Here is a 26,244-nt window from a genome sequence, read left to right on the forward strand (position 1 = left end):
CTCCAACCGTCTTTTCCATGGTGGGTAATGAATCTCGTGGCTCTCATGGTTGCTCTTGTAGCCAAGCATGTCTAGGATCACTGATGCTGAGGTGTATATCAGCTCATTGGTTTCCGTGATCGTTCCGGTCGGGATCGTTCTCAGTGCTGCATTCACAGTTTCCATGAGACTTTCAGGTGGTACTTCACATAGCCGTTGTAATCGGTGCCTTCGTTGCCCAGTTTTCATTCTTGCCATGATCTTGTCTCAGGTAATTTGCTGCCTCGCTCAGCATTTCATTTATTAGGGCTGGCTTCCCAATCTCATTATTCATTGGGGCTTGCCTCCCAATCTCTGGTTGAACCTCTTCCTGTGATGTGGCAGCCTGGGGCCCTTCACCTCGGAATTTGTGTTGTACCTCATCAATCTCAAGTTGTGATAGCAATTGCCGTTTGTGGATATTGGAACACTGAGCTACTAGTTGTTCCGTGGTCAACCGTGACTGTGGGTTTCGAAGTAACCATTCAGCCCCCATTCTCCGCATGTAACCCCTCTGACTAGGGTTGCTTGAGTAGTAGCATTCCAACAGAGCCATGTTATCGCATCTCGTCCATCTCCGCTTTGTTCCAGTAGCCCATTTTTCATCAGGGTGCTCTGGTTCCCCAGCACCTGACGCAGACCTTGTTTGGCCGGGCGACGTCTGAGCCGGCATGTCATTCCATTTATTGTCTCTCATCATTGTATGAGGTAGGTATTAGCGTGAAGGGTCTTGCCCAAGGACCCACACTGGATGATGTCATTGTGCTCATTTTCTCTGCCACAAGTGGGATTCGAACCCTCGTCTCCCATATGCCAAACCGATGCATTATCAACTGAGCTATCCAGCCGCTATAGCTATATATATATATATATATATATATATATGTGTATATATATATATATATATATATATATATATATATATATATATATATATATATATATATATATATATACATATATACTATGTGTATATATACAGTAAAGTCTCGTTATATCGATATTCAAGGGAGTCCGAAAAAATATCGATATAACCGGGACTATCGATATATCCGACCCTGTTTGCATGTAATTTTCTCCGTGCGTGCATAGAAATGGTATCGATATAACCGGGACTATCGATATATCTGATATCGATATAACGAGACTTTACTGTGTGTGTATATATATATATATATATATATATATATATATATATATATATATATATATATATATATATATATATATATATATATATATATATATATATACAGTTAGGTCTCGTTATATCGATAGTACTGCTTATTACGATACTATTTCTATGAACGCAAGGAGAAAATTTACATGCCGCAGGATCGGCATGTCTTTACTATATATATATATATATATATATATATATATATATATATATATATATATATATATATACAGTAGAGTCTCGTTATATCGATATCGGTTATATCGATAGTACCGCTTATTACGATATATATAATTAGTATCCGATCCTGCGGCATGTAAATTTTCTCCTTGCGTTCATAGAAATAGTATCGTAATAAGCAGTACTATCGATATAACGAGACCTAACTGTATATATATATATATATATATATATATATATATATATATATATATATATATATATATATATATATATATATATATATATATATATATATACAGTAGAGTCTCGTTATATCGATATCGGTTATATCGATAGTACCGCTTATTACGATATATATAATTAGTATAATTAGTACCGTTTAGTACGATACCCGGTTATTACGATAATCCGGTTATTACGGTGCTCCTTTTCATCCCTCGCCGGCCATTTTTGTTGTTTATATCGATATATCCGTCGCGCCATTGGTCAACTTGGTCACGTGTCTTGTTACGTGAGCCGCCATCGGTCGCGCCATTGGTCGACTTGGTCACATGAGCCGCCATCGGTCGCGCTATTGGTCGACTTGGCCGTGTGACTTTGTCACGTGACACGCCATCGGTCGCGCCATTGGTCAACTTGGTCACGTGTCTTGGTTACGTGTCACCCCATCAGTCGCGCCATTGGTCGACTTGGTCAGGTGACTTGGTTACGTGCCCAGCACCCGTGTAGCAGAGCCATTTTCATTTTCAGACGCTAGCTCGTGTGTAGCAGACAAGATTGAAGTGTTTGTGTTAAAAGGTAAAAATGGGAAGCAGAAGAAGATTGATGACTTTTTTAAATTGTATACATAATACAGTAAGATGTAAGCGTTGCAGTTTCCCTGTTGTGTTATGTACATGCCCACTGTACTGTATATGAATGCAATCGTTTTTTGCAACAATGTTTCTTGTTTTGTCTGCTGAAGCGCGATGATTTTGAAAATTATTAACATTCCATACTGTGTATTAAAGGACAGCCGATGTCACTTTTTATTCAAATGCAAATAAAAATGACTTCACGCCAAGACATCTTGCATTGCTTGTGAATCCAAACAATGGCTTCAGATTCGGATAATATGCTTTCTTGTTACACATCCAGTTATGAATATGTTTCAAATACACTGTAGTTCTGAAGATTAAAGCATACATGTTTACAATCATTAAAGAATTATATGTGCCATTTTGAGGCAACATTGGGGGAACATCTCTCACCCAAAAAAAAGGAGCTAATGGCCAGCTCCGTTTCTTATATGGCGCTTGGCTGCCCTCTTTTGGCGGCTTTTGTTTAATGCAGTTCGGCGCAGGATCGGATATATCGATAGTCCCGGTTATATCGATATTTTTTCGGACTCCCTTGAATATCGATATAACAAGACTTTACTGTATATATATATTTATATATATATATGCTATTTATTTTACACACAACTTATCCTGATTTATCTCTGAGCTATATTTCTGCCGATAATTGACACCCGCGCTTTGTGCGACTGCGTTTTGGTTCTTTTCACAAATCCAGATGTCTCATCTCATTTGTTTCAATTTGACGCTTTGAATCGAATTGAATGAAGGAAGCACATGGCCGAAGCCGCTGAGCTACAAATAAACTTGCTTCCTTGTCTCCCGTGCGTTATCCACAAATTGTCACACACAAAAAAATGTTTATTTGGCAAGCTGAGAGCTTACACAGACAATAACAAGTCGCTGGAGTCAAACTAAATTGAATGTAACCAATTACAGAGTACCTACTGATCTTGAAGCAAACCACGGACCCTTGAGATGTGATTGCAATCATTCTGTGCTACCTTATGCTAGTATAATTGGTCTGGTGCAACAAAGGAGGATGTTGCCCCTCATGTTGACTTTTTTTTCCTCTGGGATAAAAAAATCCTCTAATTTAATGTTCCTGTAATTGGTTGCCTCGGGGCCCCGCAAATTTTGAGTTCAACATCCCTTTCGCAAAACACCACCCCATAACGGGCAAGAAGCTGTATTACACTGACGCTTGATTGGTTTATTGACTAAGTAACTTCTGGGTTGAGTGAACGTTGGCGCGTGCGGCTGCCGCTGCTCAATCACAGAAAAACTGATCCTGTGACAGTAAAGTTAGACTTCAATGATAAGCCTGGAGTTGACTGTTGTTGGGCCATCCGATGTTCACTGACGGTGGTCCGATGATTTATTTAGCTAGCTAGCTAGCTTTCTATCTATTTCATTTACTTCTAGGTTGAGTGAACGCTGGCGCGTGAGGCTGGCACTGATCCCCCACAGAAAAACTTATCCTGTGACTGAAAATTGACCTTGAGAGTTTTGAAATGCGCTGATTAATGAAATGTATTATTATTATTATTATTATTATTATTATTATTATTATTATTATTATTATTATTATTATTATTATTATTATTATTATTATTATTATTGGGCGGCCTGGTAGTCGAGTGGTTAGCACACCGGCTTCACAGTGAAGAGGTCGCCGGTTCGCGTCCCGGTCCGGCCTCCCTGTGTGGAGTTTGTATGTTCTCCCCGGACCCGCGTGGGTTTTCTCCGGGTCCTCCGGTTTCCTCCCACACTACAAAAACATGCATGGCAGGCAGATTGACCACTCCAAATTGTCCCTAGGTGTGAGTGTGAGAGTGACTGTTGTATGTCTTTGTGTGCCCTGCGATTGGCTGGCAACCAATTCGGGGTGTCCCCCGCCTCGTGCCCGAAGACAGCTGAGATAGGCTCCAGCAATCCCCGCGACCCTAATGAGCAATAAGCGGTACGGAAGATGAGATTATTATTATTATTATTATTATTATTATTATTATTATTATTATTATTATTATTATTATTATTATTATTATTATTATAAGAAAACATGATACAGACGAAAAAGACAAGACTGTTGCGTTATTGTTATTTTATGGCCGTGGACGTCGTCTATTCTTTAAGGCGCCGTGCTCAGAGTGAGTGACAGGAAGGGAGAGGCTTTCCTGTTCGACAAGAAACCGTGCAGTTAAGAAGCCATTTCTGTTTGAACATGGAGTAAATGTTGCTGACTTTTCTTGTCGAGTAAGGAGAAGAAAAATCAAATAAAATAAAATACTTGAAGGGTGTGAGCAGGTGAAAGTTGAAGGAAGTCAAACACAATGATTCAAACTTTGACTGAATTCTTACACACTGAGTCTAATATGTTGTTTAAAAGTTGTTTAAAGAAGCTGTTGATAGCAAAATGAATTTATGATTCTGTCTGTGGTGTAACATAACAACGAATGACATGGAAGGGACGTTTGAGGACAAATATTCTAAGTATGTTTTCTTACCACACACCACTGGCTGCTTTGGATTGAAACAACGGATGTTGATCGGAAGCTGAGAAGCACAAAATTATTTGTCAATCACGCAATATTGTAGACGAAAAAAAAAATCAACAACTTGGGTTCCAATTCGCCTTCACATCAAGAGTGTGGTGCATTATAATGACAAACCGCACGAGAGCAGCAAATGAAGACAAATTAGCAACAGATTTGCTTTCCCAGAGTGAAATAATGACTTTTATTAGGCCAATGAAAAAACGACTTACCAGGTTGTGGAGAATCTGGCTGCATGGCAGGAAAGTCATTCTCAAAAACAAAAGTGCTTTTGTATTCTGGACTTTTCTATGGAGACAACACAACAAATATACAAATGTCATTTTGTATCGTTACCAGCAGATGACCAAATGTGCAAAGTGCGTGCATGTGATAAATGGATAGATAAAGAGATAATAGTAATAGTAATAGTAATAGTAATAGTAATAGTAATAGTAATAGGAAGAGAAAGAGAAAGAGGAAGGAAGAAGAAGAAGAAGAAGAAGAAGAAGAAGAAGAAGAAGAAGAAGAAGAAGAAGACATTTCATTTATAAGCGCCTTTCAAAACTCTGAAGGTCATTTTACAGTCACAGGATAAGTTTTTCTGTGGGTGAGCAGCGGCAGCCACACGCGCCAGCGTTCACTCAACCCGGAAGTAACTCAGATAGAAAGCTAGCTAGCTAATAGCTAACAGATTGCTAACTAGGTCTTCACTCAACCCGGACGTAACTCAGAAAGAAAGCTAGCTAGCTAGCTGATAGACAGCTAATAGATAGCTAAGTAACTAGCTAATAGATAGCTAGCAGATAGCTAGCTAAACCTTCACTCAACCCGGATTGTAAGATATACCTCCAAAATTCAAAAGTTGCTTCATAAATAAGCCAAGGTACCACTATACTGTGAATGCATGTTTTGTTAGGTGTTACCTCTCCATTAGCACGTGTGTTTCCAGGACATAGTGGATTGTACGGATCGTATCTCGGTATACATTCCTCTGGAGGTTTTTCCACCTGACCAGTCCATGGTCTTTTCATACGGTGGGCTGAGACTAACACCCAACTGTCCCTCAAAGGGTTATAACGCAGGTGCTGGTGCTCTGAGGGTGCATTGAAACAAAATAATGGATACTTTATAACACACTTACCGAGTTAAAAGATATGCTTATCAAGTTTGGTGTTTCACAAAGTATCAAAATATGCACTTCAGTCGGGTGATGAGTAGTAGGTTTCATTCCTCAAACAAAATCCTGCTCATGCTTTTCAGACAACTTGATCAACAACTCTTGAGTGACTCAGCAAGGCTGCAGCAGTACACTGATGACTATTATGCAGGATCTTTTGTGGAATGTTACATCTGTAAGGCCAAAACTCTCTATGTTGCAATTTTGTATAATCTTTTTTTTTCTTTCAAAAGGTTTGAGGTCTATATGCCAATAATGGAGGTATTTTAGGCCAATGTGAGAATTTAGGAACAATGTGAGAATGGCAAAAGCTGTAGAAAATACAACGACATGTATGCTCCAATATCATCATATGGAAATAAAACTTCATGAAGCACCGTAAAACCAGGAGTGTCCTCTCGAGGTGTCAACATTTATCACAAGTGCCTCACGAAGCTGTATTTGTCCATCACTATAAAAAGGATGGTGTGGCGGGCACTAGGACCAGACATCTCACCCAGCAGGTGTACGGGAGGGGGCGGGTTTATATCACATATACAGTAAAGTCTCGTTATATCGATATCGGATATATCGATAGTCCCGGTTATATCGATACTATTTCTATGCACGCACGGAGAAAATTACATGCAAACAGGGTCGGATATATCGATAGTCCCAGTTATATCGATATTTTTTCGGACTCCCTTGAATATCGATATAACGAGACTTTACTGTATTTCACTGCAGTTTCCGTTTTGTCTCTCTTTCTACTTGTTAGCAGTTGGAATAAAGACGTACTCCAATCGACCGTGTGTTCTCATTCCCCAACTGCTACACTGGTGACCCCGACGTTCGAAATGTTCATGGCAGCAGACGAAGAGATATCTTCCACGGCCATGCCGCCACGACCGGCGCCTCAGCTCGCAGCTGCCGCCTACGCTGCGAAGCTGCCCGAGTTTTGGAATAGCGACCCGGCTTCGTGGTTCCAACATGTGGAAGCGCTTTTCCACCTACGAGGCGTCACGGCAGATGAGCCGAAATATTATCTGGTCGTGGCGTCTCTCAACGAACAGACGACTCGTCGTGTGCTGCCTCTCTTGCGTGCACCTCCACCGAGCGAAAAATACGCAGCGCTCAAACACCTGCTGCTCCGACGGTTCACGTTATCGGCCTCTGAGAGAGCAGACAGGCTTCTTTCTCTTCCCGGACTCGGCGACGGAACAGCAGTGGACCTGATGGACAAGATGTTGTCGCTACTAGGTTCGGATGACTGCGCATTCCTGTTCCCCCACGTGTTCCTTCGCCAGCTACCGGCCTCTGTGCGTGCCGTGCTAGCCAACTCGACGTGCCTAGCCACCGGCGACTACCGAGGTTTGGCTGAAGAAGCGGACCGGGTGCTTCTGGCGACACGGAGGTTCGCCGTGCAAGGCGTGACGGCCGAACCCCTCGGCGGAGCGGCAGCGAACGTCGACCCGACCCTATTAGCCGGAGTGGTCACGCGGAAGCGACACTAGAAAGCCCTCTGTTTTTTCCACCAGCGGTTTGGCGCCAAGGCCCGACGCTGCACACCCCCTGCACCTACGAGGCTCCGGGAAACGCCAGCGCCGGCACCCAATAGCGGCCGTGGGTGCCGGCAACGAAAGCGAGCTGCTTTTTATCACAGACTCCTCGTCAGGGAGACGTTTTCTGGTGGACAGCGGGGCACAAGTAAGCCTGCTGACGCCCACGGCCTCGGACAAGACGGCAGGTGGATGTGGGCCTCCCCTGCGCGCAGCTAACGGCTCGCCCATCGCCAGCTTTGGCACCAGGTCGGTAACTGTGTGTTTCCACGAACAAAAATTCGAGTGGGACTTTATTGTGGCCTCGATTACAGTTCCGATAATCGGCGCGGATTTTTTATGCGCTCATGGACTGCTTGTGGACATTGCTAACCGTCGTTTGATCGACGCCATCTCTTTCGCCACTTTCCCATGTGAGGCTGGAGGGCTTGGAGCGTTGACGCACGCAAATTATTTAACGTCAGGTAACGTTTATGAACGCCTGCTTACCGATTATCCGTCGTTAACCACACCCGCCTTTTCCAATGCCAATACAAAACACGGGGTACAACATTTCATTCCCACGGTTGGCCCGCCAGTTTTTGCCCGCGCTCGTCGCCTCGACGCGGCAAAATTGGCAATGGCGAAAGGGGAGTTCGCGACGATGGAGCGTTTGGGCATCGTGAGGTTTCCAACAGCCCGTGGGCCTCACCATTACACATGGTGCCCAAAAGTGACGGTTCTTGGCGGCCGTGCGGTGATTTTCGTCGGCTTAATAATGTAACCACACACGACCGTTACCCAATTCCGCACACCCAGGACTTTTCCGCACGTTTGGCCGGAGCCGTGATCTTTTCCAAAGTTGATCTCGTTCGCGGTTATCACCAGGTTCCGGTACGGGCAGAAGATGCCAAAAACTGCAGTAATAACCCCTTTGGCCTCTTTGAATTCCTCTGTATGCCTTTTGGCCTGAAGGGGGCGGCACAGACCTTTCAGAGACTGATGGACTGAGTCTTGAAGCTAGAAGATGGACTGAGTCTTGCGAGGCCTAGATTTTGTGTTCGTCTACCTCAACGACATTCTTGTGGCCAGCCCTTCACCAGAGGAACACCTGTCGCACTTAAGGATGGTTTTCAAGCGTCTTGATGCGCATGGCCTTATCGTCAACCCTGTGAAGTGCCAATTTGGTTTGCCCAAGATCGATTTCTTGGGGCACCACATTTCTCCACAAGGTGCCATCCCCTTACCCGCCAAACTGCAGGCTGTGGTGAATTTCCCCCACCCAGCCACAGTTAAAGCTTTGCAGCAGTTTTTGGGCATGATAAATTTTTACAACCGTTTTCTTCCCCACGCAGCCGACCTCCTACAACCCCTCTACGGCGCCTTGAGAAAAAAGAAGGCTAATGAACCCGTCGAGTGGGCCCTGCAACGAGTGCAGTCCTTTGAACGAGCCAAGGAAGCTCTTGCGGGTGCAACTCTTCTGGTCCACCCGATCTCAACCGCACAGGTGGCCTTGACTACCGACGCGTCTGATGTTGCCGTAGGGGCGGTGGTTGAGCAGCTTGTGGAGAACGAATGGCAGCCCCTTGCATTTTTCAGTCGGAAGCTGCAAGATAACGAACGCAAGTATAGTGTTTTCGACAGAGAGTTGTTAGCACTCTATCTTGCAACGCGCCATTTTCGTTTCCTCCTCGAGGGGCGCCGGTTCACCGCCTACGTAGATCATAAACCCCTTACATTCGCCATGTCCAAGGTGACCGAACCGTGGTCGGCCCGACAGCAAAGGCATATAGCGGCTATTTCCGAATTCACAACAGACATTCGGCATGTGGCCGGCAAATGTAACCCTGTGGCCGATTGCCTGTCACGCACGATCGTTTGTCCAGTCCAGCTCGGGGTGGATTTTTCAGAGATGGCCACGGCCCAATCTGAGGATCCGGACATCCACGAACTCAAGGCAGCAGGCACGGCCCTGAAACTGGAGGAGGTGGCAGTGTGTGAAGGGGGTCCCGCTCTCCTCTGCGATGTGTCTACGGATCGCACTCGTCCCGTGGTTCCGCAGGAGTGGCGTCGGCGAATTTTTGATTCAATTCATTCCCTTTCACACCCTGGCGTCCGGGCGTCAGTCAAACTACTTGGGGCCAAGTTTGTCTGGCCTGGGTTAAGAAAGGACGTCAGGAAGTGGGCAGCTGCATGCGTGGCATGTCAGCGCGCCAAAGTCCACAGGCACACCCGGCCGAACCTAGAAACTTTTCCGATTCCGGCCAGGAGATTTGACCACGTCCATGTGGACCTGGTCCGGCCCCTCCCTCCTTCGCAGGGTTGCACACATCTCCTCACTATGGTCGATCGGACCACTAGGTGGCCGGAAGCTGTCCCCCTGTCCTCCACAACCTCGACAGACATTGCCCGCGCATTTCTGTCATCCTGGGTCGCACGTTTCGGCACGCCGTCCGATATCACTTCGGACAGAGGCCCCCAGTTTGTGTCCGAGCTCTGGTCGGCCATGGCGCAGTCCTTGGGTGTGCAGGTACACCGCACTATGGCCTACCACCCACAGGCTAACGGGATGTTGACCGGCTTCCGTGGGTCCTGCTCGGGTTACGTTCAGCTCCTAAAGAAGACCTTAACGCCGCTCCGGCAGAGTTAGTACTCGGTCAGCCACTCCGCATCCCTGGTGAATTTCTGCCTGAAGCTTCGGGTGCACCTTCTTTCCCCCTTTTGCCAGGGGAGCCCCTGGCTCCAGCACCATTTCACCACGGCGTCCCCAAAATATTCGTTCCGTCTACTCTTAGGTCAGCCCGTTTCGTCTTCGTGCGTCATGATGCCCACCGCTCTCCCCTCCGGCCGCCGTATGATGGCCCGTTTAGAGTGCTCGAACATGGGGAAAAGAGTTTTGTGCTCGATATGGGTGGGAGAAGGGAGGGTAAAGAGTTTGATGGTTCTCTTTATTTGTAAGTAGGTTCGTTGTCAAATCTCCCAGGCAGGTGACGCGCAGAGCTTGATTGTGGCGTGGAGTCGAGCAAGTCGAGCCGTGATGTCCGTCCGACGCCCGGCGTGAGCCAGGCGCCTGAGCGGGTCTGTGCAAGTCTCTTTGGGTCTGTGAGTTCGAGATGATTCTGCCTCGTGGTTCGCCCCAATCTCTCTGTCCCGCGACAGCTCCTTTTATACAATTTTCAAGCGTGTCTATGCGTCAGGGTGAGACGCACATCAAGGAGATCAAGCAATTGAAAGACATGAAAGGCGCACTTCAAAATCATACACGCGTGTGACGCAACAAGGGCATTTCAATAGACAGACTCAAGCCGGCTCACATAATTGCAGGCGAGGACGTTTCGCCGGCCCAGGTCCCACGTCGCGGACGCCCTCCAAAACCACCAGCCTCTCCGCGGCATGCCAGGGTTGAGTGTCGTTCCCCCACTCAGTTCTCACCCGGATCACCTGCCCGAGCAATTTCACCTTCACCACCGAACGACGGACTGCATAGTCATTGTGGCAGGCTGGTCAAGCCCCCTGCAAGATTTTCGCCTTGACTGTCCTTCTGGGTGTTCTGGGGGGGGGGGCTGTGTGGCGGACACTTGGACCAGACATCTCACCCAGCAGGTGTACGGGAGGGGGCGGGTTTATATCACATATTTCACTGCAGTTTCCGTTTTGTCTCTCTTTCTACTTGTTAGCAGTTGGAATAAAGACGTACTCCAATCGACCGTGTGTTCTCATTCCTGTTACAATGGTTCGTGATTGTTTAAAACTAACATTTGGAGAAAACTTTGCTGCTGTGAAATGTAAATTTCTCCACTGTGAGACTAATAAAGGCTAATCCAATCCAATCCAATCCAATCCAAACACTCAATAACACTTCGATTGAAAAAAACAATAAACATAATTTAAACATCACTTTTAGAGAACTACTTGCGGGCATTGTGAAAATCGGAAGTTTGTTTGGGCTTCATTACTAGTAAATAACAACGAAGTTCAAACATGCCCACTGCCGTGTATATATCATTTTGTTTCCGGTGCACTTTTTGATGGATAGATCAAGGATTGTTAAATATTGCAACGTAAATCAAATCAAGTCAACTCCCTACCTTTTGGATCAAATTGAGCTTCAGGGCCACTCATGTCAACAACTTTGGATTTAAGTCGGACAAGTCTTCGTTTTACGTTTTGCAGAAAACGCTTCGTGGGCTTCTTCCGGTATGGCAGGAGTATACTATTTGTTAACAGAATAGGTCAGGTCCATCTTTTAAAAAGAGACAATGCAACCTAAATGCACATTAAAATGCAGTAAATATTTTTAATATTTCAATAGTATTAAACATGATACACAGGTAGAATCAAAACATAGCCTTAAATAAGAGCTTCGTTGATATGCGCATCCCCACATGTGCCATTGAATGGAACGTGCGGCGACATCATGATCTGATTGGTTCCGCGGTTACGTTCGCAGCGGCTCAACAAGGAAGAAGCTGTCATCGCTTTTGGAGGTGCTCGAAGTCGTTACTTGCTTTGCTTTTCCCGCAGCTTCACATTCTGTGGCTGCAGTCTCGTTTGTCTTTTCCCTTCTTTTTTGTGTCAACAATGGCTTTTTTCCGTTGCTGTTTTCGTCTATTTGTCTTTGTTGGCGTGATTGTCCTTACCGTGCTGCTGATGAGGCACTGGATGGCCACCAAACAATACATTTTCACCCACGACGACGTCGCCAAACTGGCCAAACAGTACGCGGGTGAGTTCGAACTTAGAAAATTTGAAAGCAGCCAGGATAAAAACAGTTTTTTTTCCACTTCTCATAAATGTGCACAATCAGTGCAGGCTCGTTTTGCATTGCTTGCATTTCCTTCCGTGTTCATTGTTCATGTTGTATTATTAGGACAGGACCACGAGCAGGCCTTCTCGAAACTCGTCGTCGAGCTAAGGAAGAGGTAACGTACTTTTGCAGCGATGGCTATTTCAAAGCATGCACAATTATTGGCTAAAAACATCTGTCAACCTGCAGCAACAATAAGCATAATGCGGATGAGTGTAGTTTTTGGATTGCAACCGTGTAAAATTGCATTACTGTAGTTCTTGTTGACAGTTGTTTCAAAGTAAGTTTTAAATAACTGAAGTGTAAATCTACACTAATGCAAAAAAACACTGCGATATTATCCTTGCAAAGCATTGTTAACAGTGGCAAGTGTTTGATTATAACAGACAATTTTTTTCAGCTCATAGGAGTAACAAATACATATGGAACAAAACAAACAAAAGACACACCCATCCCCTATTTGTGAACATTTCACAACCTTTATTCCACTAAGGCATCCATCTTACATAAGAAGTGTCGGACAATGTTGGTGTTTGTAGATAGTCCCACAGATTAAAAAAAAGGATGCTTCATCTTGTGTTTTGTTTAAAGCCTAGCTAATGTAATGTAAACTCCTCCAGATATCCCGGCCACATCCTGCCAGATGAAGACCTGCAGTGGATGTTCCTGAGAGCTGGAGGCTTCATGGGATCCATGTGCATCCTCCACAGTTCCCTCACAGAATATGTGATATTCTTTGGTACTGCGGTTGATACATCAGGACACTCAGGTGGGGACAAAGGGACGTTTATCGAAATGAGAACTGTGAAAGGGATCATGCTGATTGAATTTGTCATGGTCAAAGAACACCATGACGAGAGGCATTCAAAATAGAATGTTCTATTTGCGTATTTTTTTTTTTCAAGGGCTTGTAAAGACAGTTTATTTTTTTTTTAATCTCCATCTTTAGGTCGTTACTGGGCTGATATTTCCGACACACTTCTCTCTGGAAGCTTCAGAAGGTGGAAGGAAGGAACCACAAAGAGTGAAATTTTCTCTCCAGGTATTCAAAAACGCACATTTTTCGGTTCTCTATTTCTTTAATCAATTTGTATTGTACAGTGACACCTCGGCTTAGGAACACTTTAGGTTACGAACTTTTCGCCTTTATGAAGGTTAAATTCGCGACAATATAATCTTGGCATCAAAACTATTTTTCTGGAAACACACTGAGCGCCACAATGCGTGATGTGTCGTTCGCGAAGGAGCTCGTTCTTGGACCTCCTGAAATGGCCGCCGGCTTCTTTTTCCCTCTATTCCCCGCCACCAGTCTTCGCTTAAAGCCGCACGTAATTGGTCAAGATCGAGCGGGGGGAGGGGTTACAGAAACATGCACGCACGAAAGGGAGACAACAGAGTTTGAAACAAAAAAAGTGGAAAAAAATAAAAGTGAAATGGTGAGACAATAGCTAGAAAACACAGCGGAATTTTGATTTGTTTCAACTTTATTGATAGTTCAAAGGCAGAGTGTAGACTGCAAGGTTAAAATATCCCATCAATAAGCTCCACAAATAACCTGCACAAGCCATCTGTAAAATTTGAAGAGAACGCACAAGCAAGGGAAGCAGCTATTAATGAAGTTTCTAGTGTGTCTGCCCGCATCTGTTGCTGTTCAATATCGCAACTTCCAAGATGTACAACCCAGAGCTCCTTGAAACACTTTATGCAAAAAGCTATCCATTCCAGCAAGCCATCAACGACCATCACAAAGGTAAATGAAACGACTTTATTATACATAACAGTTTATTTCTTTAATTACATTACCATAGCACATTTATTATACATAAAATAAGATATATTGTGTGTAGTTTTAAAGGACAACCGATGTCTCCGGACAAGTTGTGTCCATAATTTGTAAAATGGCTTCAAATGACTTCTACTGAGCGTATTTTACAAAGATTCCACCGCATATAGATATATTTTACGTTGTAAGACTCACGCTGAATATTCAGGAAGTATTGTTTTTGAGTTGGTGACAAGTCTGTACGTGACGTCACTAAAGGACCGCCCTTCACCGTAAAAAAGACGCATTGTAGCGGTCCTTCCATCACGTCAATGTATTTTGCTGTATTTTTTTTTTTTGTCTGGGGACCTTGTGTTGCACCCAAAAGCCGCCAGAAGAGGGCGTCCAAGCGCCATATAAGGAATGTATCAGCCTGTGGAAACGGAGGTGGCCACTGGAGGCCGCCATTTTGTGCCTCTTTTTTTGGGGGGTGAGAGATTTTCCCCAAATGTTGCCTCAAAATGGCACAAATAAAGTATTTAATTGATTGCAAACATGTATGACGAATACGAAGTCCAAGATGGCGCCCGAGTAGGCAGCCTCAGCAAGTGCTCTCACGAGCCTTGCTTTTTTTTGTTGTTTTTGTCTTGTTTTGTGTTTTCTTTTGTCACTTTGTGTTGTTGTGCATCGTGTGGAACGGATACAGATTGTTTTTCAGCATTTTTGACCACGACATTCATCAAGGAGGAGACTGTGCTGAGCGGTGCGCCTTTTCGGCAGCATGAATATGCCAGTACTGTTTTTGAATGTGAGGAATGTCGGAGCCATTCGACTGCCATCGCTGGACACCAAAGGGGCCGTTGTGCTTTTTTTGCGGCTGTAATGGGCAGCATCTTCACAGCCCCGCTTTTTTTAGCGGAAGGGTCAGTGCTGTTGGACAGTGCGGCTGGGTGGATGCATGGCTTGAGGAACCCGCGATAAGAAGAAAGGAGCATCAGCGCAGAGCGCCGATGCGTATGTGGAACTGTTGCGGCTTGGAATTGAAGCAGATTTATGTGGAAGAGGAGATGTGAGACAATCTCTTTTCGTCAATGGATGCTACAGCTGCGTGTTTCCTTTCAACATTTAGCTTGTAGTCGACGTGCACCTTCCACCATGATGTCCCTGATCCACTGGTGGAAAGACGCTTTGATCATCTCCTCTTTCATCTAGAACTGCTTCATGTCATCACAAAGAGGGTACAGCATGTCCTGAATAATGAATGTCTCTCTGTCTTTGATTTGTCATATTGTTTCTATGCTGTCATATTATTTGTTGTTTACTTTGTTTTCTGTTCTTTTGACTTCAAGACGGCGCCGCGAGAGTGGCTGCCTTTCCAGCAGCTCATGTATTTTGTTTTTCTACTTTCATTCCTTTCATCATTGGCACCACCCTACCCACTCTCGAGGACTTGCACACTGCAAGAATCCAAACTAGGGCGCGGAAAATCCTACTGGACCCTCCGCACCCTGCCCACCACCTTTTCCAGCTACTCCCCTCAGGCAGGCGCTACCGATCCATGCGCACCAAATCCAGCAGACATTTAAACAGCTTCTTCCCCCAAGCCATTAACTCTTTGAACTCTTTCAACAGTAGCCAAAATGGAACTGTATAGTGCCACTTAGCAGTTTTTTTGACAACGATACTGGTGCGGCGTGTTCTACCGGAGACAGGTTCCTTGTGTGTTCTACATACTTGGCAATAAAGATGATTCTGATTCTGATTCTGATCACTTTGCTGCTGTGAAATGTAAATTTCTCCACTGTGAGACTAATAAAGGCAAATCCAATCCAATCCTATGCTTTCCTCTTCAGAACTATTTGAATCATATTCATAAGTGGATGTGTAAAAAGAAATCATATTTTCCAAATCTGAAGCCATTGTTTTGATTCACAAGCAATGCAAGACGTCTTGGCGTGACGTCACGAACTGGGGCCGGGACTTAATGAAAATACCCAATTCGCAGCTCAATTTCTTGCATATTTTGGACACTTTAAGTCATTTTTATTGGTGTTTTGCATTTGACTAAAAATATCATCCTGTGTGTTTTGGGTATTTTGCTATAAAACATTTTTCTGGTGTCAGTTAAAAACAAAAAAGTGACGTCGGTTGTCCTTTAAGGCTTATTTAGTTGAAAATTATGTTTTATGGGACCTGGGAACGGATTATTCTCATTTTAATGGTTTCCTGGGAAATTAATGTTTGAAATACACACTTTTCGCCTTACACACACTTTCTGGGAACCAATGAAGTTCTTAAGCCAAGCTATCACTGTATTGTATTTTCATATAAATAGCAATGTTGGTGCATAACAAAATGTATTTTCTGACCAAACTTGTCCAGGTATAATAGCAATATGCCCAGGTATAATAGCAATATGCTGCTGTGTTTTTTTTCACAATGTCATTTTGTAATGCATTAAAACCTTGATTGACTGAACATTTTATTCCATAAATAAAAGGTGACACTGTCAAGCACGAGATGGGTGAGGCCGCAGGGGTCCAGTGGACCGCCGGGACATGGATGGTTGAGTATGGCCGAGGTTTCATCCCATCCACACTGGGAATCGCTCTAGCCGACACTCTGTTCTGCACCCAGGACTTTGTCACCTTATTTCACACAATTAAAGTCTACGGCAAATCCATGCTGATGGAGATGGGAACGATGCTCACTGAGGTCGGTGTGTTCTAAAACCAGTTGCCACATTTACACATGTGACAGGCTACCGACGTGATGTTTTGTCATCGATGTCCGGCATGGGGTGCATTCTTGCAATATTTTTTTTTCACAGCAAAAGAAGCAAACATCCTTTATTATCTTTGAATTGAGAATACAGTAAACGGCATTGACACTAATACCGATCCTGGATTTTAAACAAAAAAATAGCCACTCCTTTCTACATTAATCTTGCACGAACAGTCTCATTGCAATCTTACACTACAAGAGCATTCCCTTTTCAAACAATTCATGGACAATGAAGTTTTTCGGTGGTAACAAAACAAAATGCTAATTGGGCTGTGATGTTTAGAAACGAGGCTCACAAATCTTCCAAGTACTTGCTGAATGTAACTTGAGGGTAATTAATACATTACCGGTTGTCATCAAAGAAAATTAATTTGGTGGTTGTGTATCTTGAGTCCTGTTAATGTTTGACAATTGCACGTACTGTACTGCTGGGATGTTATGTCGTGTTACTGTGTGATTTGTATGTGAACCCCTTTGTTGCTGTCTTCTGGACTACCTTTTTGAATGATTTTTTTTTTTAAATAACCCCACCAGGCATCTAATTTTTGTATCATAAACATTTGTCATTTACTGTATTTTTCTACCATAATCTCTAAATTTCATGTTGACATTTTTTTACGCAATACACTGTCGATCCTGTACAATATATGGTTCTTATAAGTCATAATGGAGTGAAAAATAACAACCTTGTTGATGGGGACATATGCAAATTATGAGAATAAACATGATTGAAAATGGATTCATATTTTTGTTTATTTAAACAGAAGTGATGAAACTAATATCAATCTTTTCAAGTCGATGTCTCTGGATCAGTTGCAATGTTTATCAATGTGTTTGTGGTTTGAAAGGAATACTGTTGAACTGCTAAAATCACTGCAACCAAGACCATATATTTTTGTTTGCGTGTGCGTGACATTTTGTAAAAGGTTAAGACGGGTTTACAATTAGATTTGTCATTTTGATTAGAAACCTAGTCAATTTATTATTACTTTTGCGATAAGCCAGCCGCATACACTTGCAAGGGCTACATTCACAATAAATGCATGACATTGTAGCCGTTGAGGAAAGAGCACACACGACTGAATGTGGAGACATGTTTATTCCAACTGCGAACAAGTGGATCTGAGCCAAACAGAAAATGCAGTAAAATATATGTCATATGAACCCGCCCCATCCCGTGCACCTGCTGGGTGAGATGCTTGGTCTTAGTGCCCGCCAACAACCCTCCCCAGAACACCCAGAAGGAAAGTCACTTTCCTCAAACTTTGTTGGGGGCTTGAGCAGCCTGCCACAACGACTACGCAGTCCTTCGTTGGGTGGTGCAGGTGACGTCATTCGGGCAGGTGACCCGGGTGACACCTGAGTGGGGGAATGACACTCAACCCTGGCAGGTTTCAGAGGGCGTCCACGACGTGGAACCTGGGCCGGCGAAATGTCCTCGCCCACAACTAAATGAGCCGGTTTGAGCCTGTCTACTGAAATGCCCACCCATATCGAGCACAAAACTTTTTTCACAGTGTTTGAGCACTCTAAACGGGCAATCGTACTGCGGCTGGAGGGGGCATTGTGACGCACAAAGACAAACCGGGCTGAGCTAAGAGCAGACGGAACAAATACTTTGGGGACACAGTGGTAAAATGGTGCTGGAGTCAGGGGCTCTCCTGGTAAAAAGGGGAAAGAAGGTGCACCCGAAGCTTCACACAGAAATTCACCAGCGACGCGGAGCGGCTGGTCGAACACAAACTCTGCCGGAGCGGCGTTAAGGTCTTCTTTCGGGGCCGAATGTAACCCGAGCAGGACCCACCGAAGTCGGTCGACCCAGTACCGTTCGATAGCGCGGCCCGTAGCGCGGCTTTAAGTGACCGGTGGAAACGTTCGCACATCCCGTTATCCTGCGGGTGTTAGGCCATAGTGCGGTGTACCTGCACCCCCAAGGACTGCGCCATGGCCGACCAGAGCTCGGACACAAACTGGGGGCCCCTGTTCGAAGTGATGTCGGATGGTGTGCCGAAACGCGCGACCCAGGACGACAGAAATGCGCGTGCTATATCTGCCGAGGTCGTGGAGGACACGGGGACTGCTTCCGGCCACCTAGTGGTCCGATCGACCAAAGTGAGGAGATGTGTGCAACCCTGCGAAGGAGGGTGGGGCGCGACCAGATCCACATGGACGTGGTCAAATCTCCTGGCCGGAATTGGAAACGTTTCCAGGCTTGCCCGGGTGTGCCTGTGGACCCAGGCCAGACTAACTTGGCCCCAAGTAGTTTGACTGATGCCCGGACGCCAGGGTGTGAGAGGGAATGAATAGAATCAAAAATCGCCGACGCCACCCCTGCGGAACCACGGGACGAGTGCGACCCGTAGACATATCGCAGAGGAGAGCGGGACCCCCTTCACACAGTGCCACCTCCTCAAGTTTCAGGGCTGTGCCTGCTGGCTTGAGTTTGTGGATGTCCGGATCCTCAGATTGGGCGGTGGCCATCTCTGAAAAATCCACCCCGAGCTGGACTGGAGACACGATCACGCGTGACAAGCAATCGGCCAAAGGGTTACATTTGCCGGCCACGTGCTGAATGTCGTGAATTCCGAAATGGCCGCTAAATGCCGTTGCTGTCGGGCCGACCACGGTTCAGTCACCTTCGACATGGCGATGTTAGTGGTTTGTGATCCACATATGCGGTGAACCGGCGCCCCTCGAGGAAACGAAAATGGCGCGTTGCAAGAGAGTGCTAACAACTCTGTCAAAAACACTATACTTGCGTTCGTTATCTTGCAGCCTCCGACTGAAAAATGCAAGTGGCTGCCATTCGTTCTCCACAAGCTGCTCAACCACCGCCCCTACGGCAACATCAGACGCGTCGGTAGTGAGGCCACCTGTGCGGTTGAGATTGGGTGGACCAGAAGAGTTGCACCCGCGAGAGCTTCCTTGGCTTGTTGAAAGGACTGTGCTCGTTGTGGGGCCCACTCAACGGGGTCGTTAGCCTGCCCTTTTGTCAAAGCGCCGTAGAGGGGTTGTAGGAGGTCGGCTGCGTGAGGAAGAAAGTGTTTGTAAAAATTGATCATGCCCAAAAACTCCTGCAGAGGCTTAACTCTGGCCGGTCGGGGGAAATCCACCACTGCCTGCATTTTGGCGGGTAAAGGGATGGCGCCCTGTGGAGAAATGCGGTGCCCCAAGAAATCGATCTTGAACGGATCGAATTGGCACTTCATAAGGTTAACGATAAGGCCGTGCGAATCAAGACGCTTGAAAACCTCAGTTAAGTGCGACAGGTGTTCCTCCGGTGAAGGGCTGGCCACAAGGATGTCGTCTAGATAGACAAATACAAAATCAAGGCCTCGCAAGACTGAGTCCATCAGTCTTTGAAAGGTCTGTGCCGCCCCCTTCAGGCCAAAAGGCATGCAGAGAAATTCAAAGAGGCCAAAGGGGGTAATCACCGCAGTTTTTGGCATATCCTCTGCCCGTACCGGCACCTGGTGATAACCGCGAACTAGATCTACTTTAGAAAAGATCACGGCGCCGGCCAAACGTGCGGGAAAATCTTGAATGTGCGGGATGGGGTAACGGTCATGTGTGGTTATGTTATTAAGCCGACGACAATCACCGCACTTCTGCCAAGAACCGTCACTTTTTGGCACCATGTGTAATGGTGAGGCCCACGCGCTGTTGGAACACCTCACGATTCCCAAGCGATCCATCGTAGCAAACTCCCTTTCGCCATTGCCAATTTTGCCGCATCGAGGTGAGGAGCGCGGGCAAAAACTGGCGGGCCGACCGTGGGGATGAAATACTCTACCCTGTGTTTCGTATCGGAATTGGAAAAGGCGGGGGTAGTTAACGACAGGAAATCGGTTAGCAGACGTTCGTAAACGTTACCTGACGTTAAATAATTATTAACCGCTCCGAGCCCTCCAGCCTCACACGGGAAAGTCGCGAAATAGATGGCATCAATAAAACAACGGTTAGCAATGTCCGTAGTAGTCCGTGAGCACATAAAAAAATCTGCGCCGATTATCGGAACTGTGATCGAGGCAACAATAAAGTTCCACTTTAAATTCCTGTCCGTGGAAGCGCACAGTCACCGACCTGGAGCCAAAGTTGGCGATGGGCGAGCCGCTAGCCGCGCGCAGGGGAGGCCCGCATCCACCTGCTGTCTTGTCCGCGGCGGAGGGCGTCAGCAGGCTTACTTGTGCTCCGCTGTCCACAAGAAAACGTCTACCTGACAAGGAGTCCGTGATGAAAAGGAGCTCGCTTTCGTTGCCGGCGCCCACGCCTGCTACTGGGTGCCGGGCGTTGTAGATTCTCGGAGCCTCGTAGGAGCAGGGGGGTGCGCAGCGTCGAGCCTTGTCGCCAAACCGCTGATGGTAAAAGCAGATGGCTTTCCCGCACCGCTTCTGCGATCCCACAATGGTCGGATCGATGCTCGATGCCACTTCGCCGAGAGGTCCTGCCGTCACGCTTTGCACGGCGAACCGCCGTGTTGCCAGAAGCACTCGATCTGCTTTTTCCGCCAAACCACGATAGTCGCCGGTGGCTAGGCACGTCAAGTTAGCTAGCACGGCGCGCACCTCGGGTGGTAGCTGCAGAACAAATATGTGGGGGAAAAGGAATCCGCCATCATCCAAATTTAACAGCGACAGCATTTTGTCCATGAGATCCACTGATGTTCCGTCGCTGAGTCCGGAAGGGCAAGAAGTCTGTCTGCTTTCTCAGAGGCCGATAGTGTGAACCAACTGAGCAGCAGTTGTTTGAGCGCGTCGTACTTCCCGCATCGTGGCGAATGTAACCAAAATACTAAATGAGATACATTTCAACCTGTCACATACTCCCCCTCAAAATAGATGTTGTCCCCAACATATGTACCAGTATATACATAAATGCGCTGGGCGACATACCCAAAACAATTACGCATGGTATTATGAACTGCATTACAATACTTTTTCTTTTTCTTTTCATACATTCTGTTTACATTATAATAACAGTTTACAGACGAACTCTTTTCATACATTCCATTTGAATTATACTTATCAGAGGTCTTCTTGTGTCCATCTCACTGTACTATCAAACAGAAGTGTCGATTAACCATCTCTGTAGTACTCTGGAACATAATAAGGGTGTGCACCATACATCCAAGGCATTGTCTGTTCACCATAACATGGTACTGTCCCAACATTGTAACAAGATGGCGAAAGAAGCCGTGAATACCTTGGGTCTCCTGTACTTTCGTCGTGGCCGTTGATTTTCCCCAATATCAGAATTACTGGGGGGTGGATAGGGCAAAGGGGGGAACACCGTCACAGGTGGATAATTTTCCTGACCAATGTTGCCCTCTGGAGGTTGGTCAACTTCTGCAGCTCCCAGCTCTGTCCCCGGCAGTTCATTCCCCGGTTGTCATCATGATGGGTTGTCTCCACGAAGCTCACGTCCCGCAGTTCTGGCAAGTCTGGTCGGGCGCTCTGGTGATGCAACGCTTGATAATACTCATCATCCTCATCATTCTCTTCTGAATCCATCTCTGGCATCTTGTTTGATCGTTGCCGAGTGGACTTTTTCTTTGACTGGGGGTGTAGTGAAGTCTCTAATGGCAAATGATCACATGGCAGCAAGAGATTGCGGTGGAGTATCCAAGATCTGCCCTTCCCCCTCTCAGGTTTCAGCTCATAAACTGGAAAGTATTTGCTGACTTGACGAACCACTGTCTGAACAACATCCTCCCAGTGGTTTCTCAGTTTGCCTGGACCTCCGCGTGGGGTTAAGTTTTGAACTAGAACACGATCACCGGGCAACAGGGTAGACTACTTTAGTTTACTGTCATATAGTCTCTTACTCCTGCCAGCAGCTTTGTTGTTATTTTCTTGCGTGATCACATACGCTTCCTCCATACCCTGTTTGCACTTCTTCACATAGTCCTTCTGGTTGGTGTCACCCTGGTTAGAGTCTGGATTCAAACTAAACAACATATCAACTGGTAAATGTGGTGAACGTCCATAAAGTAAGTAAAAAGGTGAAACCCTGTCACCTCAATTTTGGTACAGTTGTAAGCATAAACTAGTTTGTTTAGTGAGTCTTTCCAGTTACTCTTTTGTTTCTCTGTCAGCGTCCTTAGCATCTGGATCGATGTTCGATTAAATCGTTCAACCTGTCCATTTCCCTGTGAGTGGTAAGGAGTTGTCCTTGAACCCGCAACCCCACAATATTCCTTCAGTTGAGCAAAAAGTTGATTTTCAAATTCACCACCCTAGTCATGGTGAATCCGAAGGGGGAACCCAAACTTTAAAGCATAGTCATTAAAGATTTTGTTTGCCGCTGTTTTGCCAGATTTGAACATTGTAGCATAAACTTGTAAAATGGTCTACTAGCACAAGCATGTATTCATAACCACCCTTAAATTTGTCAAGATGCAAAAAGTCAGAGACAAGTTCAAAAGGCTGAGTCGTCACAATATTAGTGAGGGGGCTCTGGTCTCACGGTTGACCTTTTTGTGTTTTAGACACGCACTCTCTCAGTACGTAGTCCTCTATTTATTTTTGCATAAAGGGCCAGTAAAAACGATCCCTTAAAAGGGAATGTCCTTTCTACACCATGGTGGCCCATTTCATCATGCAGCTCTTTTAACACTGTCACCTTGTGTTTTTCAGGAAGCAGTAGTTAGTTGGGTTTTGTTTGCTGTTTTTCTGTACAAAACACCTATGTCATTAAAGTGTAGCTTGTCCCATTCCCTCACAAGACAAACAACTTGAGGACAATGTTTTCTTAGTTCAGTACCTAGCGGTTTCGTCTCTGCCAGTTTGTATCTAATAATATGTCCTATAATGGGGTCAGTCTCTTGATCGAGCTTGATCTGTCCAACGGTCAATGGAGCTATTGGTGTGTTTAGTGACACCTCGGCACACGTAGCTGAGATTCCCATAGACCAAGCTGCACTAGACTCGTTCTGTTGGTCAACTGCTTGTACGGCAGCACTCACTGCATCATATGACATTTCTTTTGTACATCCTTCCATATATATTACCATATCAAGGGGCATCCTAGATAAACTGTCTGCATCAACATTTTCCTTACCAGGACGATATTTAACAGTAAAATGAAAATCAGAAAGTTCTGCAACCCACCTGCACCCAGTTGTATTTAACTTAGCAGTCGACAGTACATAAGTGAGTGGATTATTGTCACTAAACACAGTGAAGAATGGTGCATAGTACAAATAATCACGAAACTTGTCTGTGATCGCCCACTTGAGCGCCAAATATTCCAACTTGCCCGAGTGTAAGTTATAATTCTTCTCAGCTGCCGTTAAAGTCCGAGAGCCACAGGCTATCACGCGAAGTTTGCCATTTTGTCTTTGGTACAACACAGCACCGAAACCCCGGTTGGAGGCATCTGTATGCAAAAGGAAAGGCTGCGCGAAGTCAGGAAAACCTAAAACTGGTGGTTGGACTAAACAGTCTATTAGCTGCTCTAACGCTGACTGATGCTCATCACTCCACTCAATATGTGTGTTGGAATGCACACTGTTATGTCTCACTTTCCATTTTTTTCCTTGGTGCTGCTGAGTCTCAACATTCAGAGGGGCTTTAAGCAAATCATACAAGGGACTAGCAATACAAGAGAAATCTTTGATGTATTGCCTATACAGTGAGACCTCAACTTACAAACACCTTATCTTACAAACTTTTCATCTTAAGAACGTCAAATTTATGAACATTAAACCTTATAATAAGCACTATTTTCATAATACACACCCACCACGGCTGGCGGAGTGATCTTCGGCGGAAGCACATGACCGAACAGCGCTCCAGCTGGCGCTACTTTGCACACCCCCCCTCTTTGAATGCACACGTCGATCGCCTACTTGTAGCTTTTTGGTGATAATTTTATTATGATGGGACCGAGAAAAAAACACCACAGGCTCGTGTTCAGCCCAAGAAGACACGAAATAAAATCACCGTCGCTGAGAAGAAGGAGATAATTGAAAAACACGGCAATCGAAGAAGTTGAAAAACTTCTGTTAATTTGGATTCACGAAAAGCAGCTATCCGGCGACAGCGTGAGTAAAGCTATTTTATGCGAGAAAGCACGGCTCATTCACGCCGATAATAATAATAATAATAATAATAATAATACATTTTATTTCAAGCGCCTTTCAAAACACCCAAGGACACTTTACAATAAAAACAATAAAACAAAGCACATAACAAAAAAACCATAAGTAAAATGATACATAATAAAATAGCAGATAGAACTATACATTGAAAGCAATTTTAAACAAGTGGGTTTTGAGGTGAGCCTTGAAAATAGGGAGGGAGTCAATATTGCGGATGTTGGGTGGAAGAGAATTCCAGAGTTTGGGAGCAGAGCGGCTGAAAGCTCTGCATCCCATCGTGGTGAGACGGGCAGAGGGCACATAGAGGTGAAGGGAGGATGAAGATCTGAGGGACCGAGAGGGAACAGAGATTTGAAGCAGGTCAGAAAGATAGGGAGGGGCAAGGTTATCATAGAAATAGATAGGTTTAGAAGTGCCCAAAGGAGGCAATAGCATTGCGCCCGCGGTCACCAGGTCGTGACGTCACTGATGACGTCACGAATTGTAGCCTCTGACACAGTTCCGTACCATATTAATAATTTTTGCTCGTTTTTCGTCGATTTTCTTCCGGTATACGACGAAATTCTAATACTTTGTGGCTAAATATGTTTTAGAAGACAACTACTTCACTCTCACGTCGTCTTTCGGCGCGATGTGAAGTCGGACAAGTCCAAAAACCTCAACTTTCAAGATCAGATATGCTTTGGATTATAATTTTTTTAATAATCCAAAACATACAATTGCAATTAAATACACCACTATTGATGTATATTTATTCTAAAGTTGAGTCTAAAAATGTTATGAATAATAGAAATGACAGCTCTTTAAGATTGAAAATTCAAATACATAGTATAATTATCTTTTGAGTGTGATTGTAACCAATCTTCAAACGTGAAAAAAATAACATTCATAAAGAATGATCATACTTAATTGGTGATCGGAATTGGACTAAATCAGAAATTGTAGAGGATTAGGTAACACTGTGTATAGTGTATATATGTGTGAAATCTACAACGGATCAAAAAGATCAAGAAGTAATTATTAGTATGTTGTATGAGCAGAGCTGGGGCGCGTTTCACTAAACTTTGCTATTTAGCAATATTGCTAAGCGTTAACAATATTGCTAAATGATGTTTAGTGAGACACGTTTTTAGCGTTAACAATGAACTTAGCAATATATTAGCAATATTGCTAAGTTAGCAATGTTTAATGAAACGCACACCCCTGCAGTTCAAATTTAGTGTCGAATTAGTTACATGCTTGAGGAGGCAGAGCCAATTCAATTTCATACTAATGAAGAACAGCTAGAACGTACTTATACACGGTCAAAGATCGAAAACAGGACGAAAATTAGTCGCTA

At 45.0% G+C, this 26,244-nt stretch overlaps 2 protein-coding genes across 9 annotated transcripts in view; one reads left to right on the forward strand and one right to left on the reverse strand.

Moving 5' to 3' along the window:
* The window catches only part of galt (galactose-1-phosphate uridylyltransferase), a 57,895-nt gene extending 46,226 nt beyond the window's left edge, over positions 1-11,669 (reverse strand). For 6 of the 8 annotated variants that reach the window (XR_016118350.1, XR_016118347.1, XR_016118348.1 and 3 more), the window contains exons 1-4: positions 11,540-11,669; positions 5,681-5,850; positions 4,988-5,063; positions 4,728-4,776 (exon numbers count right to left, since the gene is read on the reverse strand). Coding sequence is in view for 4 of the 8 variants with exons in the window: in XM_089021210.1 (XP_088877336.1) it covers positions 4,728-4,776; positions 4,988-5,063; positions 5,681-5,850; positions 11,540-11,573 (329 nt within the window). In the remaining 4 variants the exon portion in view is untranslated. Of the gene's footprint in view, positions 1-4,727; positions 4,777-4,987; positions 5,064-5,680; positions 5,851-10,765; positions 10,914-11,539 lie in introns of those variants that run through there. The other 2 variants (XM_089021214.1, XM_089021211.1) reach the window with 2 other exon arrangements.
* A 235-nt stretch (positions 11,670-11,904) lies between these two features.
* sigmar1 (sigma receptor chaperone 1) lies at positions 11,905-17,543 on the forward strand. Its single transcript, XM_089021217.1, has 5 exons — positions 11,905-12,177; positions 12,322-12,373; positions 12,879-13,027; positions 13,208-13,300; positions 16,521-17,543. Exons 1-5 carry the CDS (start codon positions 12,033-12,035, stop codon positions 16,748-16,750), a joined length of 669 nt encoding a protein of 222 aa, XP_088877343.1. The 5' UTR covers positions 11,905-12,032; the 3' UTR covers positions 16,751-17,543.
* Positions 17,544-26,244: the final 8,701 nt, after the last annotated feature.

This window comes from Hippocampus bargibanti, linkage group LG18, assembly GCF_051943395.1.
Source record: "Hippocampus bargibanti isolate YZ-2025 linkage group LG18, ASM5194339v1, whole genome shotgun sequence".
NCBI lineage: Eukaryota > Metazoa > Chordata > Actinopteri > Syngnathiformes > Syngnathidae > Hippocampus > Hippocampus bargibanti.